At 39.8% G+C, this 19,485-nt stretch overlaps 1 protein-coding gene across 6 annotated transcripts in view; it reads right to left on the bottom strand.

The window, feature by feature from the left end:
• Nucleotides 1-19,485, bottom strand: part of ELAVL4 (ELAV like RNA binding protein 4) — a 154,411-nt gene that overhangs the window by 48,595 nt on the left and 86,331 nt on the right. For all 6 annotated transcript variants that reach the window (XM_042952243.1, XM_042952242.1, XM_042952239.1 and 3 more), the window contains exon 2: nt 3,109-3,349. In XM_042952243.1, the coding sequence (XP_042808177.1) occupies nt 3,109-3,337 (229 nt within the window). In that variant the 5' untranslated portion in view covers nt 3,338-3,349. The remainder of the gene's footprint in view (nt 1-3,108; nt 3,350-19,485) is intronic.

Genomic DNA, 19,485 nt, shown 5'->3' with positions numbered 1-19,485 from the left:
ACACTTAAGCCCATGCCCAAATTTCCTCTATGTGTTTTCAAATGGAGAATTCATTCACAACCCACAGCCAGGAGCCAACCCAGCCTACCTACAATGCTTTCAACAACAAGTCTCACTCTCTTTCTCTTCCTCTGAGTGTCTCTCTTTCTCTTTTTTTTTTTTTTTAATTTTTTTTAACGTTTTATTTATTTTTGAGACAGAAAGAGACAGAGCATGAACAGGGGAGGGTCACAGAGAGGGAGACACAGAATCCTAAACAGGCTCCAGGCTCCGAGCTGTCAGCACAGAGCCCGACACGGGGCTCGAACTCATGGACCGTGAGATCATGACCTGAGCCGAAGTCGGCCGCTTAACCGACTGAGCCACCCAGGCGCCCCTCTCTTTCTCTTAATTTGGTAAGCGGGAACCTTCTAAGGGAATCCATTCGCTTAGGGAGTGGTTTGGGCTGGAAAATCTTAATCTTGAATTCTTATCTCTTCACCACTTCCCACCCCCCAATCCTCCCACTAGATATTTAAACTCCTTGTAAACTTCACAGGATCAAGATGTATTGAGATCTGTAGGAGGTGTTGGAGGAAAAGGGGGGACTGGGATGTTAAAAATCAGGGCAACAAAAATACTTATGATGTCATTTACCCTGACTTCTGAACCACCGGCAGCAGCCTTTCAACTTGCCTGATGTTCCACCTCGCCTCTCCCAGCCTGTGTTATCACCTCCCACCAAATGTAGGCCTCAGAGGGTCTTCCATTAGAGCGATTCTCACTCCTTCCCCAACTCCCCACAGCCCTCTCTCCCTCCTTCTCTGACTTTTAGCGTAGTCAATTAAACCTGAACAACTGGTGGATGGAGGAAATATGCTGCATCTATGGAATGGTACAGCAGGGACCAGTTTCACTGTTAATTTAAAATGCTAGAATTAATTAGGTAGTGTAAATGAAGAATTTAATAAGCACTCTTTACAACCACAAGTTCTACTTTTATTAAACACTGCTACCAAATGAGGGCAAATATCTCAGTTCTCTTACATATTTCCTTGCTTCATTCCCAGAAGTTCCCTGCAAATAAAAAAAAATTTTTTTTGCCTGAAATTTAAAAAGTGCATAATTATAAATTTATGCCTGAATTATATTTCTGCTTTCAACCCATAAGCTTCTTCTTTAAGCTCAGATGCTACTGTCTCTGCTTGTGCTGGAGAGGGTGCTAAACAAACCAAAGTTGACAATTTTGGTTTTGTATACCAAATTAAAGGCTGTCTTCGAAGCTGTCACTCCTATTCAAATCTACTCGGTGAACTACCAAATTAGCATTCTTTCAGTAAAGGAATCTGCTTGTTTAAACATGTGTCTTTAGAAAACAAGGAACAACACCATGAATCAGTACTTTTAAAAAATCTCACTACAGTTCTAAGGGAAATCTTTTGAAAAGGTGATTAATAATATTCACTAATATAGCTGGCAGAGTCCCTATTTAGAAGGTAAGGCTACACCAAAAATACATTTTCTATACAGGAGTGGGAGGAAGAATCATATGCTTAACTGGTTTTAATTTTGTGTGAATTATCATCCTATTATATAAAGATTATTCAGGAATCTAAACATTGGCTGTCTGAGAGGACAGGCAATTCTGTTAAAGGATGGATGATACGGTGCTCTCAGATAAGATCATCAAAGCTCCGGTCCTATTTGGAGACCTTGATAAAATTTCTCTGTTCAGCCACTTTCCTTGTAACATACTACATGCCTCTGTAATAACAACATCTCCCACTTACTAAGAGACCACTATGCAATAGGCGTTACACTATCCAGTCTCTCACTTAATTCTCAAAATAAGCCCTTTGAGATAAATATTATTTTCCAATTTTATAGATGAGGAAATTAATTTTGGAGGGTTATGTGACTTTTATTTTCAACAGTTATTTTAGTTTTATGATCTTGCAAGGTACTTAATTTATATAGAAGACAAATTTACAAGTGAATTAGAAGAATTGGAGAACACATACAGCTATGTGCACACGTATACACTGGATTCTCAGACTTAAAACCAAGATGATGTATCTTCCTATTTTAATGACAGACTTTCCTTTTTCTTAATAGGCCAGTTGCTTGTCAATTAAACTGTCCAGAGAAAAGGAAACAAAAGTCAACACTCAAAAATGACAAATGCTCAGGTGGGCGGAATGATTTTAGGAATGGAGCATCAGAGATGAGCAGCTGCACTCTGTCATGACGTAGCCCAGTAGATTTCTAAGAAAATATTCTCACTTCCAAAAAGATTACAGGGACACTTCACTCCAAAGAATTACAGTATCAGTGTCTGGCAAACATTAGGTCTTCAGCAAATGGCTGTTGATTAGAAAAACATCGGAAGCTAAAATGTTCAAGTATTGAAATTGTAAGGGTATTGTGTTACTATTAAGTAAAAAGTCTCTGACTTCTCAAAGAGTATCCTCAAAACAAAACAAAACAAAACAAAACAAAACAAAACAAAACAAAACAAAATACCTCAAATACAGATCTTCATTAAGCTTCTCCCTCCTACTGCAGAGTAGTTTTATTCCAGAATAATCTGCTATCCTTACAGCCTACTTCTCCCAGAGACAATGGGCAGTTGTGATCTCCGTCCACAATGGCTCCCCCGCCCCATTAAAACACTGTCTCAGACACTGGACACACACAAGCCAAATGCTTGAGAGGAAAGGAATAGATACAAACTAGCATGGAGTACAGGGAGGGTGGAGGGCAGAACTGAGAACTATAGAACAAAGGGAAAGGGTGGCTGATTGAGAATAAAAGGGGATCAAACCAAAGGGTTATTTCACAGAAAGTAAAGCTTGAGGAAGCTCCAAAATCTCATCTGCTTCCAAGTCCTACCAATCTGCAGAATGGTTTTATGTAGTGTACACACTTGCAGGAGCTTACGACTGTGTTCCCACGCCATTCCTGAAGGCAGGATACACGATGCAGACACTCAGATGCATTAACCATCACCGTGCGTGTGTGTGTGTGTGTGTGTGTGTGTGTGTGTGTGCGCATTCCTGCTAAGGTCTGCACATTCAACGGAACAGATAGCTGCTGATCCTAAGCTTAGAATATTGAAGAAGACCATACCTGTAATTTTGTCTCTCACGAGTTTGCAGGATTCTATTTCACCAATGCTCCCAAAGAGACTCCTGAATTCCTCCTGGGTCATGTTCTGGGGTAAATAGTTGACTATGAGGTTGGTTTTGCTGTCATCTGTGGCTGCCCCTGTCTGCATGGGAGAAGGACAGTTTCTATTGTTGCTGGAGGGTCCATTGCTTGTATTGGATGTCGGGCCATTTGACACCTGTGGCTCCATGGTGCTAATTATCTAAATAAAAATAAAAATAATAAAAATAAACCTCCTGAAATCTCAAAGACACAAAGTCTCTTTCAAGATTTTATTTTATTTTATTTTGTACTTTGAAAAGAAAGGGAACAAGATAAAGCAAGATGGAGCAAAAGAGACTGGGTTGTGAACACATCCAATTTAGAAGCATGTTTTTAACCAAAATGTTAAACTCCCTTTGCTATTTTTAGGCCAGCCCATAGATTTTGAACACAGACTAGAATGCAATGGGAACGCTCCCATTATTTTGTTAATGAAAAGCTAATTCCTGTTTTCATTACACAATCACTCTCAGAAATGTATACTTAAGCCACACCAAATTATAATTAAAATGTAAAGTAATAATCATGATTAAAATTATAGTTCCATTAAAGCTGAAAAACTAAATATAGAGGTCTATGCTCACAAGATCAAATACAGTACCTGTTTATTAACTATCTTATAAAGTAAAATGACATTAAATTAAGTGGGGGCCGTTCCATATCGGAAGGGTTTGGATTGTCACTGATGTTTAAGCACTGATCAAACTTCAGATTTCATCAACACACACCAAGGAGCTGCTAAGTCATCTGATGATTCTTCTCCCTAGCCACTCCATTACTGTTTCTCCTGGACCTCTAATAAAATAAAGAACATAAAGGAAAAGGTCTCTCTGAGTATCCACCTTAGGTCCAGCACAGCCTGAGGCTATCCTCTCACACTTTATTCAAAAAGGACTTTCTGTGGATTTAAATACTTAATTAAACAAAAATTTCCACAAATGTGTGAACTGTTCCAGGCAGCATGTATGGGAAAAAAGACAAATAAATCTTAGTCTCTAGCCTCAAGGAGATTACAGTCTATGGAGGACACACACAGGCAAATGGCTCACAGTAGGACAATGAGCATGTAGTAGGGGAACAATTAGCCCTGCTTTATAGGATGTGATTGAGGAAAAGTACTGAGAAGATGAAGCAGGAATAAAGTTCTACGGGAAAAATGAATTTAAGCTCATGGAGCCTGGTTGTAAAGAGGCCCTGTATGGCATGACAAACATGGAGAATCATAAAACTGCAGAGCCAGAAGTCACTTAAGGAAATAAAATCTAGTAAAATCTAGTTCAAAACTCTCATGTTTGAGATGAATTCCAGAGACATCCAGTGAACTGTGTCATTGCAAACTGGGGCAGAGCCTGGGCCTACAGTTTTCCTGGCCCCGAATGCAGCCCAGCAGTCCCCCTTTTCCATTCTATCCTATCACCATCCCTTACTAGTCCTTCATGATAAGACTTCCATTGCCTCCGAAATTGATCAATTCTCTGGAAATGGAATCATGCTCTGCCATTCACTAGCTGTGTGACTTTGAGTAAGGGACTTCAATTCTAGGAGCCTTAGTTTTCCTCATTTGTTTTTTTTTGTTGTTGTTGTTTTTGTTTTAATTAAAAAAATTTTTTTTTACATTTATTTCTTTTTGAGAGACAGAGAGAGACAGAGCACAAGTGGGGGAGGGGCAGAGAGAGGAGACACAGAATCCGATGCGGGGCTCAAACCCACAAACCGTGAGATCATGACCTGAGCTGAAGTCAGATGCCCAAGTGACTGAGCCACCCAGGCACCCCTAGTTTTCCTCATTTGAAAATGGGAACACCTGCCTTGCGAGGTGGTGACATGATGTACAGAAACCACCTGAATAGTAGTGGGAATGTAATTCACATTCATTGATATTTATTTGTTTTTATTTTTTAAAAAGATTATATTTTTAAGTAATCTTCATACCCAATATTGGGCTCGAACTTACAACCCCGAAATCAAGAGTTGCATGCTCTACTGACTGAGCTAGCCAGATGCTCCCATCATTGATATTTATTAAAGTCACTCTACCAATTGTCTGACATCACTTGTCTCACTTCTCACAAGAAGGCAATGACACATATTCTCATATTCTCCACATCTTGTAGACAAGGAAAGCAAGGCTTAGCAGATATCTGATAACTAGCAGCTTCCATTATCATCACCATTTGGCTATTGAGAGAATTTCTGGGGGATAAGCACTTTTATATCATACACATGTAGTAAAGTGTGCAAACCTTAAGGGTACAACTCAAAGAATGTTTACAAAGAGAACACAATTCATACCTGAGTAGTCACCTTTCAGATCATGATATAGAACATGACTAGCATTCCAGAAGTCTTTCTTGTGTCCCCACCTCCATCATTCACACCTCCCGAAGGTAACTGACTTCTAATCCAGAGATTTGTTTTATCTGTTTTTGAACTTTAAATACATGGAATCACACAATATGTACCCTTTCATGTCTTTTCACACATTATGTCTAGGTGTCATCCATGTCGTTAGATATAGTGGTAGGTTCTTCTTCTCCACTGCTGTAGAGAATTCCACTGTATAAAAATATTGGGGGCAACTGGGTGGCTCAGTCAGTTAAACATCCCACTCTGGTTCAGGTCATGATCTCACGGTTTGTGGGTTCGAGCCCTACATAGGCTCTGTCAATGCAGAGCCTGCTTGGGATCCACTGTCTCCCTCTCTCTCTGCCTCTCTCTCTCTCTAAAATAAATAAACATTTAAAAAATTAGGGGCACCTGGGTGGCTCAGTCAGTTAAGCGTCTGACTTTGGCTCAGGTCATGATCTCACAGTTTGTGAGTTTGAGCCCCACCTGGAACCTACTTCAGATTCTGTGTCTGTCTCTCTCTGCCCCTCCCCCCCTCAAAAATAAACATTAAAAAATTTTTTTAGATCACATTTTGGGGTGCCTTGGTGGCTTAGCTGGTTAAGTGTCAGGTTTTGTCTCAGGTCATGACCTTATGGTTTGTAGTTTTGAGCTCCGTATGGGGCTCTGTGCTGACAGCTCAGAGCCTGGAACCTGCTTTGGATACTGTGTCTCCTTCTCTCTCTGCCCCTCCCCCACTCACACTCTGTCTGTCTCAAAAATAAATAAACATTAAAAAAATTTTTTTAAAATCATATTTTATTTATCTCTTCTACTGTTGGTAAACATTTGGGTTGTTTCTAGTTTTTAACTATTTTGATAACGCTGTTATGAGCATTATGTACTTGTCTTGTAGTTTACACACACACACATTTCTGTTGGGAATATTCCTGGGAGTCTATTTTTGGGTCATAGAGTATACTTATGTTCTGCTGTAGTAGCCACTGTCAGTATCTTTTTTAAATGGCTGCACCAATTTACACTCCCACCAGCAGAGTATGAAAGTTCCAGTTGCTGCTCACCCTTATCAATACTCATTGAGACTTTCTTGGTTTGGTTTTATTTTTGCTTATTTTCTCATTGAAGCAGAGTGATAAAGTAAAAAAGGAATATATTTTTAGTCAAGGCAACAGCTGATTTAAATTGTAGTTCCACCACCTGTTAGCTATGTGCTCTCAGGCAGGTTACATCAATACTCTGAGCCTCAGTTTCCTCTTTGTAAATTGGAATAAAGCCTCTCGTGTAGATTTATCTTCAGAAAGAATGCCTGGAGGCATAATGACTAATATTCTGCATCATGCCCTATATAGGTGTTACTTTAATTCTTTCCTCTTCTGAATGATCATAAATGGGAAATGAAACCAAAAGAAAAAAAAAAGTCTCAAGAGGAGTCAGAGAAATAAGGCAGATGGAGGAAGGTGAGGAGCTTCTAAGATTCTTTATCATTATAAGTAACTTAAGTGGCTCCCCTTATCACATCATCAGAACTTTTTTCTTGGATTCAGGTCAACTGTGGGATTCTGGAAGGCTGGTTGAGACAGCAAGGAGAAAACAAAGAGTTTCTGAGAAGAATCTTATTATTTTAAATATTTATTTATTTGAGAGAGAAAGAGAAAGAATGGAGGAGGGGCAGACAGAGGGGGGCATAGAGGACCCAAAGCAGGCTCCAAGCAGCAGAGAGCCTGATGCAGGGCTTGAACTCACAAACCACGAGATCATGACCTGAGTCGCAATCAAGAGTTGGAATACTTAATCCACCAAGCCACCCAGGCGCCCCATCTGAAGAATCTTAAATCAAACTCTTCTCAGCACTGATAGAAACTGTACCAACACAGCCTAGTCAGCTGCTCTGTCCAGGAAACAATGAGGGAGATGCGCCCAAGGGATGTACATGCTAATGGAGATGATGTCGTAGAGCATCATCACAACTCCTGGCTGGGAGGCAGGTTTCTGCTCTGCCAAACTGTTGGGCCTCCTGGGCCTGAGCCGTGTCTCCATTTGCTGTGTCGTCTCACTGCCTCACTAAGTGTCCAGGCAACAGACACAAGGAACACTGCCAACTTGATAAGGAACTTAAAAGCAGAATTTGTCTGGTTCAGAAGGCTGGGCTGGCAGAACCACAGAGCTACCCAGCTGCTACATTTTGACTTAATGGCAAAAGTGCTAGTCCCACAATCTATAGAATACCTTTCCTGCTCTCCATATTTGTCAAGTTACCCTTCTTTTTATTTCTTTTTATTTTTTTTAATGTGTATTTATTTTTGAGACAGAGAGAGACAGAGTGCGATTGGGGGAGGGGCAGAAAGAGAGGGAGACAGAATCTGAAGCAGGCTCCAGGCTCCGAGCTGTCAGCACAGAGCCCCGACACGGGGTTCGAATTCAAGAACTGTGAGATCATGAACTGAGCCGACATCAGACACTTATCTGACTGAGCCACCCAGGTGCCCCTGTCAGGTTACTCTTCTTATGTCTCTCCCACAAACGCCTAGAAAATATCCTGCATCGAGGCAGCCTTTTCGGCATGAATGATGGAGTATGAAGAAGAATGTAAATCATACCTAAGCATGCTGAGATTCTATGGGATCAAGACTGTTAAAGGTCACCTGACAGCCAGGTTCATCTTTTGTTCACTGGATGCTCGCCTCACAGACATGTGTGGTGAAAGCCAGCACTTGTCCATGTAAACATCTCACAGGTTTCCTTGCTCCAGAGAAGCCTAGGAAGCATCAAGTCTGCAGTAAAGTCATTTCAGTTCCCCAACCATCTTCCCCTACATCTTATGTGCATTTCCTAAATTATGCTGACTCCTGGACTGTAGCCCCATCTGTAGATCAGACAACCTTAACTGGGCTCAAACTTTTGAAAAGGATCGATGAGATGCAATATTTGGTACTGAGCTACTTCAACCGACCAAACCTATAAATTAGGTCAAGTCATTCTTGGCTTATGGAGATGGAGCTCTCTTTGCTCTGCACACACACTACAATTATCCTTTTGTGTATTCAGAAAGAACTGATGAAAATACACACAATCACATAGAGTTTGCTCAATAAAAAAGTACAATGCTAAAGCTGAGAAACACTTGCAAAAGTTTAACACACATCACATAGTAAGCCCCTCACTCATCTTAATGATGCATCCCAGGATACAAGACAGGCTTAAAAAAAGGAATCACAAATGTAAAATGTCAGAATCAAATCCAACACACAAGTGAACCAAGAGGATTTTAAAACATTACTTGGAAAATAAGAGAAATTGCCAAGGTCTAAAGATACAGAACCCAAGAATATTAAACTGTAATATTTTAAGGTTATATGACGTCTTTAACGAGAGGACACCTGTAATCTCAACTTGGGGAACAGACCAGAGGTAAACGTATGTTAGCAGGAAGTATATCCTCCAATAAGTGCAGAGGCTGGCTTCACAAGATCAGAAGACTTCCTTCCCCAGGCTAAAGCCTTTGATATTCTAACAGCACAATTTTCATTGCAAATAAATATATCAGTTACTCAAGTGTGACTATGTATTTTCATGAAACAGTCTGTGTGGGTCTCATGGCCAACTTTGCAGCTGACCAGGTTCCAAACCGTTTTTGCCCTCCTTCCCTCTTACGAATGGCAATTAAGAACAGAATTACAGTGAGCATCCAGGATAGAGCATTGAGGAGGTTCAGTTGACTTCAACTCTAATGGTTGTACAAAGCACTGCATTAAATCTTTTATGTTCCTGTGATATATTTTAAGAAACATTATACAGGCAGAAAATTTCAGGGATAAACTATTAGAGCAGTGCACAATAACACAGGCACTCAAATCCTGTCATTGTAAATGTCAATGATTTGAATGACTAATTATTCACACTCAACGCATTAACCTCATCCCTCCCACCATTTTTTTTTCAGAAAAATATACAACAAAAGCAAGAGGGAAGGCCTCAGACATGCAGCTGCTGGATCAGCACTCAGGGACATTTATCTCTGTGGAGGGAGGTAAGAAGCAGAGGCCAGGCTCAGCCTCATTCTTAAGGTGCTCCTGAAAAAAACAGCCCATCGTAGTGTCTCCATCGCCACAATCCTGGGTCCTTAGGCCCCATAGCCTTAATTACCTGCTCAATCCCATCTTTTATTTTGTCCCCCCAAAGGTATCTGCTTCACTGTTTCCTGGACTTGTCAGGTCAGATGCACATAAAAAATGGGGTTTATTTCCATTATGGCTAGATCTTAGAATGCTAGATGAACAGAGATGGAGCCCCGGAGTGCCAGGCACTGTGCTGGGCCCTGAGGTTACAGAGACAACAAAGACAAAGAGATAGCCCTCATTGAGTTCCTGATGGAGATGCATGACAGACACCAGAGAACACGAAGGACCACAAAGCCCAACCCCCTAATGTTAACAATGAGGAAACCTAGGACCAGAAAGGGGAAATAACTTGCCCTGGGTGATACTGCTAGTTAGAGCAGGAAATGGGACTTAAGCCCAGGTCTACAGACTACCTCACTTGTGTACTCTTGTGACAATGCAGACATGGACATTTAGATGAGGGTTTATTTCTCTTTTTCTGGGAAGAGGGAGTAAGGTGGCCATATCATAAAAATGCCCTTGAACAGAGGTGTGGAGACATGTCTACCTCCATACTTTATTGAGTATAGCACTTTACAGTTTACAAAGAATGGTGACCTGAGCTCCATAGCTCAGAGACCACATCTGTTTTGTTTATTATAGCATCTCCTGCATGTAGAACAGTGCCTGATGATTCTAAGTTCTGGATAAAGGACTACTGAATGAATGAAAGTCCTTGCACGTTCAGTAGTTCACTAGATCCCTCAAACAACCCTGTAAAGTACAAGCCAAAAAGGTATTAATGTCATCCCATTCTTAAATATAACAAAAGAGGGCAGAACACTTACTGAGTACCCACTATATGCCAGGCATACATTTAGATATTATTTCATATACAGATTGTAAGAGGCATTTGTTCAAGCAGGAGGGCTGAATCTTTGGCTGACATGAGCCCCCTTGAGAACCTGTTGAATGCCTTTTTCCATTCTCCCCAGAAAAATGTACACACACACACACACACACACACACACACACACACACCATTTTACGTACACTAAAGGCAATCCTTTGTCTCCAGATTGAAATCCTCCAGCTGATTCTAAGAATAGCAATACAATCAAAGTGCAAAAACTTCCCTTCCTTCCCAAATCTTTCTTTTCATGTAATTTCTTGTTCTCAGAATTCATGAATTCATTAACCAAACAAATATTTATTGCCAAAGGGTCTACATGTCAGAGGAGAGAGCAAGCATGTCTTATGGCCAGAAGGTCCTTTAAATATATTAAACCAAACTATTGTAAAATTCTAAAAATGTACTTAAAGTCTCCTTTAATATTTCTTCCATCAGCTCATGGACTCCTCATAGTTCCTTCTGTCCTTCACTCTTCACAAGGCTTTCATCTGCTCAAATCTGGGGAAAGACTAGAGTTATAGGGCTGGTCCTCCTCTTCACAACTAAGGACAGTTATTGTCCCGGGCACCAGAGAGCCACCTTGGAGGCCCTACCGCAGCCCCCTCACCAATCCTGTCTGCCATACTGTGGCCTTACTCCAATATTTTCCATAAAAATGCAGTCCCACAATAAACTGCTTGGTCTTGCATTTACATATCTTAACCCACTTTACACTCTCAGGATTTACTTCATGAGACACATAAAGGGTTACGACTTTATGTTACAGGAACCTGTGCTATGGTAAAACGCAAGACTGACATTCGTCATTCAAGAGCCCAGTGCAGGGCCATTGTACTCCTATCACGGCAGTTCTCAACTTCTGGTTTTCCGGAGGAGGGGTGGCCTCAAGGCTCAATCTGGGCAAAAAGACCAAGAGAAAAGAAACTAAGAAGGTCACAGGAATACGGTGCTTCTTTTCCAAATACTCTCCCCTTTACTTTTAATGCCCTCTAAATGTCAGCATTCCCAGAAACTAGAAAGATGGAGTGTACTGATTGCAAACATGTCTCAGGTGTGTACATCTGAGACACACGCACACACGTATTTTATTCAATATTTTAATGAGTATTGAAAGGTGTTTTCTTTTACCATGTTGGAAGGACTTTTGAAAATTTATGTATAAAGGCTAACCCTTATGTAATAGAACAAGCGCTCCCGAGAGCATGAAGAATAATGTTTACCAAGGGCAGTCACTGAATCGAACCATTAAAGAAATAGATTTAAATTATTCATGAGAACAAAAATAAAAGTCCTAATTCTCTTTGTAGGCATTTCCCACTTAACCCTTATAAAATCCTGACACGCAGTATGTTAGACTCTGGTGGTGCAGCCCAGACTACTGCATCTCACCCGCCTTTCAAAAGCCTGAAAAACAAATCCCCAAAGTTAGAAAATTACACAGCAGGCTCTGTGTTCCTGAAGACAGATATTATTTTTAGGAATAATTCCTCACTTCTCTTCTTGCTCCTTTAAAGATACTAAAAATGTCCTTACAACCCCCAATTTCATATTTTTTAAAAGTTTTATCCATCAGCTCATAAAATCCACACTCTCCCCTCCTTCTCTTCAAGAGGCTTTAATTCACTCAAGTCCCTTCAGATTAATATTTTTTTCTAAATGCAATGCTTTCCTGGTTATGATTCAACTGGGAGGGAGACACATGTTATTAATGGGTTCCAAGAGCAGGGGCTGAGATTGATGATCTGATCACTCTAAGAAAAGGGAACTTGGGAATATACTCACCCCACACCCCCACGCCCCCCACCAAATTACAAGTGATGACTCACAAAAGACCCCTGGAGCAGAAGAATCTGGCTGAAGACTGCACCCATGTCCCTCAAAAACATTTGTACCAAGTTTCCCTAATTCTGCTGGAAGGTAACTAGAAAACTCTAGAAAAAATATTTAATTCCAACTGGGGAAAACATGCTGACAGTTTAATAGTACCTTTGGGTAGATGCACAAATAACCTGAAAGACCTATTTACTCTAGGAAGTTATGTGGTAATAAATTCTCAGCATATCCTTAAAACAAGTGTGTTCAAGTCAACACAAGTTTATTGAATGCTATTATAGACCAAGGCATTGTTCTAGGAATACAGAAAACAAAACTAATTTGGTCCCTGCCTTTAGAGTGTTCAAGTTAGGAGGATGGAAAGGGAGGGCAGATAAACAAATAATTAACTAAAACCAGTTGTATATACCCCTTTCTTTAAGCAATTGCCTCCAGAGTTTCTCTAATGACTCTCCCTCCTTCCCAAAAAGCACATACATGAGATATACACAGACAAGTTCTGATACTGTACTGACAGTCCTGTTTCCAGTCTAAATGCTTACGTCCTAAACAAATGACTATTTGTAACAAGGAGGTAAGCTTAAGGCATTACTCCTTTGAAACAGCATCTTCTTCACTGGAGAGGAATACTAGGCGTGCCAAAAGTATTCTCAGTGGGGGTAGTCAGGGTTTTTAAAAACTCAGCAGTCGCTGGAGAGAACAAGAGGCATTAATACTTAAAATAGCAGGGCCAGCGTGGATATGAAAAGCATAATCAAAATTTAATTTCTCTTAGGCATTATTCTCAAATTCACAGAAATCCAAGTTTTTAATCTTCCTCCCCAGATACAGCACACACATTTCTCCTCCTAAATAAATACTGGCCTCCTTTATATCTTACAGTGTTTCTTTAGGGCTTTAGTTTGGGCCTAAAATGATTTCCTGGTATGCCTGTCCTGGGGCAGTCCTAGTAAAACCCCTGGGTACTTGGTTTTAGCAGACTTTTACAGCAAACCTTCCAGAGCCGAGGGATGACCCGGCCATCCAGTTCATTATAAAGACGAGGAAACCTTTCTGTCACCACCCTTTGAACCCCCAATTCAGTGCTCTTTTCCAAAATAAAGATCATCTCAAACTTTCAATAAGCCTTCTTTGTTAAAGACATATTTGAAAAGCGCAAATGTTTTCATTTCAATATAAATACAATTTCATGGCCAAGCTCTCAGGCTTTCTGCAAAAATATTAGATCTAATAAAAAAATCAACAGGAGGGGCACCTGGGTGGCTCAGTCGGTTAAGCGTCTGATGTCAGCTCAGGTTATGATCTCACAGTTTGTGAGCTCAAGCCCCGGGTCAGGCTCTGTGCTGACAGCTCAGAGCCTGGAGCCTGCTTCAGATTCTGTGTCTCCTTCTCTCTCTGCCCCTCCCCCCTTCTCATTTCCTCTCTCTCCCTCTCTTAAAAATAAACAAACACTAAAAAAAAAACTTCAAAAAAAACTTAAAAAAATCAATTGGAAAACAATTCCTTTCCCATTCTACCCCTTAAGCTTCTAAACTCTGAATATTTAATGTGGACAAAATAACCAAAATGCCTCATAATTAGCTATGGGTACCTGTTGGGGCAAGAACCAGTTGTGATGGTAGACACGTCATCTTCATACAAAGAACATCAATGGATAATTTGTAAAATTGCTTCCATAATCATCAAGTTGAGCTTCTTTTTTTTAAGTTTATTTATTTATTTTGAGAGAAACAAAGAGAGCCTGACTGTGCATGCGCTCATGTGCCTGCGCGAGTGGGGGAGGGGCAGGGAGGAAGAGAGGCAGAATCCCAAGCAGGCTCCACACTGTCCACTGGAGCCCTATTTGGGGCTTGAACTCATAAACCAACCATGAGATCATGACCTGAGCCCACCAAGAGTCAGACTCTTAACTGACTGGACCACCCAGGCACCCCAAGTTAAGCTTATCTTCTGATTAAATGCATAATCAATAGCCAGTGGCATAAATATTGTATACTTATAAAGTGCCTGGCTGGTGGCTCAGAGTATAAGCAAACTCACGGGGATTCAGCTGAACGAAGCAATGTGTTATTCTGCATCTGTATCATGATCTGCAGCATGGGGTCACTCCTCCGCATTTGTGTTAATGCACACTCAGATTAAATTCTTCAGAAATACCAATAAAATGTTTTTTTTTTATTGTGAAAATTTGTATTTGTTTTCTTAACAAACCTGGGTGGGAATGGGGAGGATAGTGAAGGGAAGTAGAGGGAGTCAGTATCTAGAAAATTCTATACAGGGCAACCTTTTGTTAAGAATTGTATAATGCCAATGGTTCTTCCAATTGTGCAATTCAAAGGAGAAAAGATTATTTGGGGGCATACTGAAGCTAAAGATACTAAGTGAAATAGACAGTTCTCAGCACCTCAGTGTATGTGTAAGTGGCCATGGTAAATTAGACCTGTGGACAATTCACACAGCCTCATGTTATATCTACATGTTCATTACTGAAAAAATCTTGAACGTCATTCTGATAGGGCAGTTTTAAATTTGAAAATTACTTTATCACATTTGAAATTTTATTTTTAATTTCTTCCTCTTCTGAATTTCTTTCTTTCTTCCCTTCCTTCCCTCTCCTTTTTTTCTTCTTTTTTTTAATAAGAAGGATTCATTAGAAAAAAAGACTTTTTGACCTGATAGGGGAACTTTTTTCCTCACACTACCTCAGAGAGTTATTTGGGACTACCACTCATCCTGGACACCCCCTGGGAAGGCAGATGGGTGTGAGTAAAATGGGACTCTAGCCTAACAGCGTTCCTAAGAATGCAGACCTAGGCTGGGAGAAGTGTATCTCTGAATTATTTGTGGACAGCTTGTTCACATAGAACATAGAAATTCAAGGTCTGCAACTGTCAAGCTTTAAGGTGCAGTGAAATAGTATCATTCACATTGGTGGAAATGTAAACTGGCACAATCTTCCTGAACCTTATGTTCATATTCTTGGACCCAAGGACCCATTCTGAAGCTCAGAAAAGCATTGTAAAATTCTAAAGATCAAAAGTATGCATGATAAAGTATATTATGAAAAGTGTATCTTAGAAGAGTGAAAAAATAGAAACAACCTAAGGGCCCAACAAGAGGGGATGACTAAGTAAGTTACTGTATAGTTTTATGACACAGTATTCTGCAGCTGTTAAAATTATGTTTATAATGGGTTTTATAACAGAAGAAACCATGTATGATAAATGTAGAAAAAAGTGAAATAAAAATTATCTTGATTACATAAACATGTACAATGTAGGAGGGAAAAGTAAAAATACTAACAATAAAGGGTGGGATTATAGGTGACTGTTACACTCGTCTCTATCTTTATTTTCCAAGTTTTTGTCTTACAGTGAAAATACAGCACTTTTATAATCTGAAAGGAAGTTATTTTTAAAAATGAAAGAAAATGTCAAATCCTTCAAACCAGTTTGGAGTCACAGTATTAAAAATTATTCCATCTCCTTCCCAGAGCTGTCCTGCGGGATCTCTCCTTGGCCACACTCTGCTCCTACATTAGAGGACACATAGGAGCCCAAATGAATAAAAATCGCATTTCTTGAAACGGCCTGTGATTCAGTCTCTCCTTCACCTAAATCACTGTGTATTAGCAAGGTTACAATCTAAGTCTGCCTTATCGCCTGGCAGCAACCTTCAGGAGGACAGCAAGGAGAGAAGATGATTTATAAGAAAACCATTCCCTGGATCGGGGAGTGAAAAGTACTGATCCGTTCTAAAAGCTCCTGCTGACAAACTCTGATATTATGAACATTCTGCACTTGGACAAAAAGCTCCCACTTTTCTTAATTACATGGTCTGAGCAGGAGCCTGCTTTTAGGGTCTGCCCAATCACACAACAGCCATTTATTTTCCCAACCGCAGCTGCCAAAATTTCCCTGATCTCTGTTCTGTGCTCCATCTTCAAGGACATCTTGTGAATGTATGACACTGTCAAGCAGCATTCCATGCCATGCTTTTTAAGCTTCTCTCTCTCTCTCTTTCCTGCATACAGAGATCTTCCTAATACATATGTATTAAAAATCTCACAAACAAAAAGCAAAGTGGAGAGGAAAAAAAAATCACAAATACCACGTATCAGAATGTTTGTCTACTTTAAGACAAATACTTTATTATGACAATGAACCACTAACACTCTTTATCCTCTGTATGATTGGTTTCCTTTAGTTTTATGGACTCTGCATCTTGTAATTCATTGTGTCTCCTCTTTGTAATACTGCTAGAAAAATGAGGGGCAAATTTGTAGCCCTCTGTGTTTAAGGAAAGAGCACAGAATCTCCCTGCAAACTTTTGATTCTTGTTTTTAATGTTTGTTTTATTTTTGAGAGAGAGAGCAAGGGGCAGAAAGAGAGAGAGACAGAGGATCTAAAGGCAGGCTCTGTGCTGACAGCAGAGACCCTGATGCGGGGCTTGAACTCATGAACCATGAGATCATGACCTGAGCTGAAGTCGGCTGCTTAACTGACTGAGCCACTCAGGGGCCCCTTGATTCTTTTTCAACACAAACTTAACCTCTGAATTTATCTTGTTTTTTTTTTTTTTTATTCTCTTAATTTTCCTTCACCTCAATTTCCTCATTGTTCTATTTTTTTAAAAAAGAAAAATAGATGTATTTTTACATATTTTTATGATGTTGCCGGGTAACAACAGAAAATTTTAGATTAGAATAAAGAACAAGTTAATATTTTTGTCTTCACAAATCATCTTGTGTCTTTCAAAATATGCTTCTGAAATCTCACTAATTCATATAATTGGACAAAAGTCAAACTGGCATTTTAAAAATTCAGAAATGGTAAGACTTTTTAAAAATTGTTACCTTTATACTAAAATTTAAACTGCATTATATATAATTCTCAGATAAGACCCTTGTAGAACTAATTTAATAAGTCCCTAAGAATAATTTGGATACATGTATACACACTAAGGTATTGAAGAGTTTACATCTTTGAGTCAGGTAACCATGTCCTTTGAAATCACAAAGTAAATTTGCTTGGCAAACTGCTCCAATTCTTGATATATTCTTTTTATCCCAGAAATTTATCTTAAAAAAAAAACAAAACAATGAAAGGCTAACAATATTCAGAGTCAGCTGTTGTCAAATTAACAAATTTTAGGGCAAACTAAATTTTTTTAATTATAGGCATACTTTAAAGCAAGTCAAAAGTTTTAAAAAAGTTTTTTAATGTTTACTTATTTTTGAGAAAGAGAGAGAGAGACAGAGTGCAAGTCGAGGAGGGCAGAGAGAGAGGGACACAGAATCCGAAGCAGGCTCCAGGTTCTGAGTTGTCAGCACAGAGCCTGATGTGCGGCTGGAACTCACGAACAGTGAGATGACCTTAGCCGAAGTTGGGACGCTTAACCAACTGAGCCACCCAGGCGCCCCAGCAAGTCACAATTTAATAATGACAATATTGCACTTCATTTGAACAGCTCTTCCCCACAACTGAAGTTAGTTCTTAAAAGAAGAGGAAAGGGGCGCCTGGGTGGCGCAGTCGGTTAAGCGTCCGACTTCAGCCAGGTCACGATCTCGCGGTCCGTGAGTTCGAGCCCCGCGTCAGGCTCTGGGCTGATGGCTCGGAGCCTGGAGCCTGTTTCCGATTCTGTGTCTCCCTCTCTCTCTGCCCCTCCCCCATTCATGCTCTGTCTCTCTCTGTCCCAAAAATAAAAAAAATTAAAAAAATTAAAAAAAAAAAAAAAAAAAAAAAAGAAGAGGAAAGGCAGTACAAAGGAACAAAAGTCAAGCTAACTTCCCTAACGTCAATGAGTTCCTTCAATGGGCCAGAAGCCATTATGATAAATGCCTGAGATACAGGAGAGAAAGGGGTTTCCTGCCTGCAAGGAAATAAATAAATCAGTAAATAAGTAATTACTCTATAATGTCATAAATGTGGTAATGGAGAAGTATATACAAAGTGCCCAGCAAAGTCCCTGCCTGGAATATAGCAAAGGCCCAATAAATGGAGATCCTGTGATAACACTGATTAAAAAGTGCTTTGAGTTACACAGGAAAATGTTTAGGCAAGCAATTACCATGAACTTCTAATACTACCAACAGCGCACAATAAACAGTGATAGATATAGTCAGGTAGGTTACTTCACTTAATTCTCCCACAACTGTGCAAAGTAGGTAACTATCGTTCCCCCTACTTACAGTTGGGGAAACCAAGGCTTGAAGAAGTGAAGTCACTCTACACAGGATGAAGGAGAAGTGAGGCCTGAGGCAGTATCTGCTCTCACTCAGCCAGAACCACAACTTGAACTCAAGTGTGAAACCAAACTCTGCCCCTTCTGAAACCTCCAAGTCAGAGGAAAGAGCTCCTATCACCATAAAATGCAACCCCAATGGTCTTGGGAGAAAGTAAATGATCGAATCCAATTAAAACCCTACTGGGCTACATATCTACCATTAGTCATTAAAACTGTCAAATAAATGGATGCTAGAGGAAAATCTTAGTTCAAAATTCCACATGGTGTACAGGCAAGAGCATGAAGTTTGGAGTTTATATTTGAAAACTGGCTCCAGCCTTGACCGTGGTTTAGACACTTAAGACTCTGAATTGCAATTTAAATTTACTCATCTGAAAAATACACATAATTCTATCTGCCTTGCAGGGTGGTTGTGAAGATGAAAAATAACAAATTTAAGGCATCTGGCTCAGAACTTGGCACACAGTAAGGACACAATACATGTTCATTCCCCTTGTCAAAATTATAACATTCTAAAAACATATCCCCATTAAAATGAGGCAGCAAAGTTGACTAGAGCTGGTAACATTTATCCTTGGAATTTAATTTCTGAAATGGAAAAAAATACTTACAAAAGTTAGTACTCATCACCTATGTCAATAGCTATTTCCTTCATCTTCAAAATGTTTCACAAACATTAACTAATAAATTCTCGCAATAATACCAGTCAGGAACATACAGAGCAAAGGGAAAGGGATTAAGTGAACTTTAAAAAGTGAGTAATGAAATCACCATTTTTAACACTTACAAACATAATTTCTGGTACACTTTGCCTTTTTAAAACACCCTCTACTGTGAGTGGCTTAAAGTTAGATACTTCAA

The sequence above is a fragment of the Panthera leo genome, chromosome C1 (genome assembly GCF_018350215.1).
Source record: "Panthera leo isolate Ple1 chromosome C1, P.leo_Ple1_pat1.1, whole genome shotgun sequence".
In the NCBI taxonomy this organism is placed as follows: domain Eukaryota; kingdom Metazoa; phylum Chordata; class Mammalia; order Carnivora; family Felidae; genus Panthera; species Panthera leo.
The sequence above is the reverse complement of the archived record's forward strand: the minus strand, read 5'-3'. Positions and strand labels throughout refer to the sequence as shown.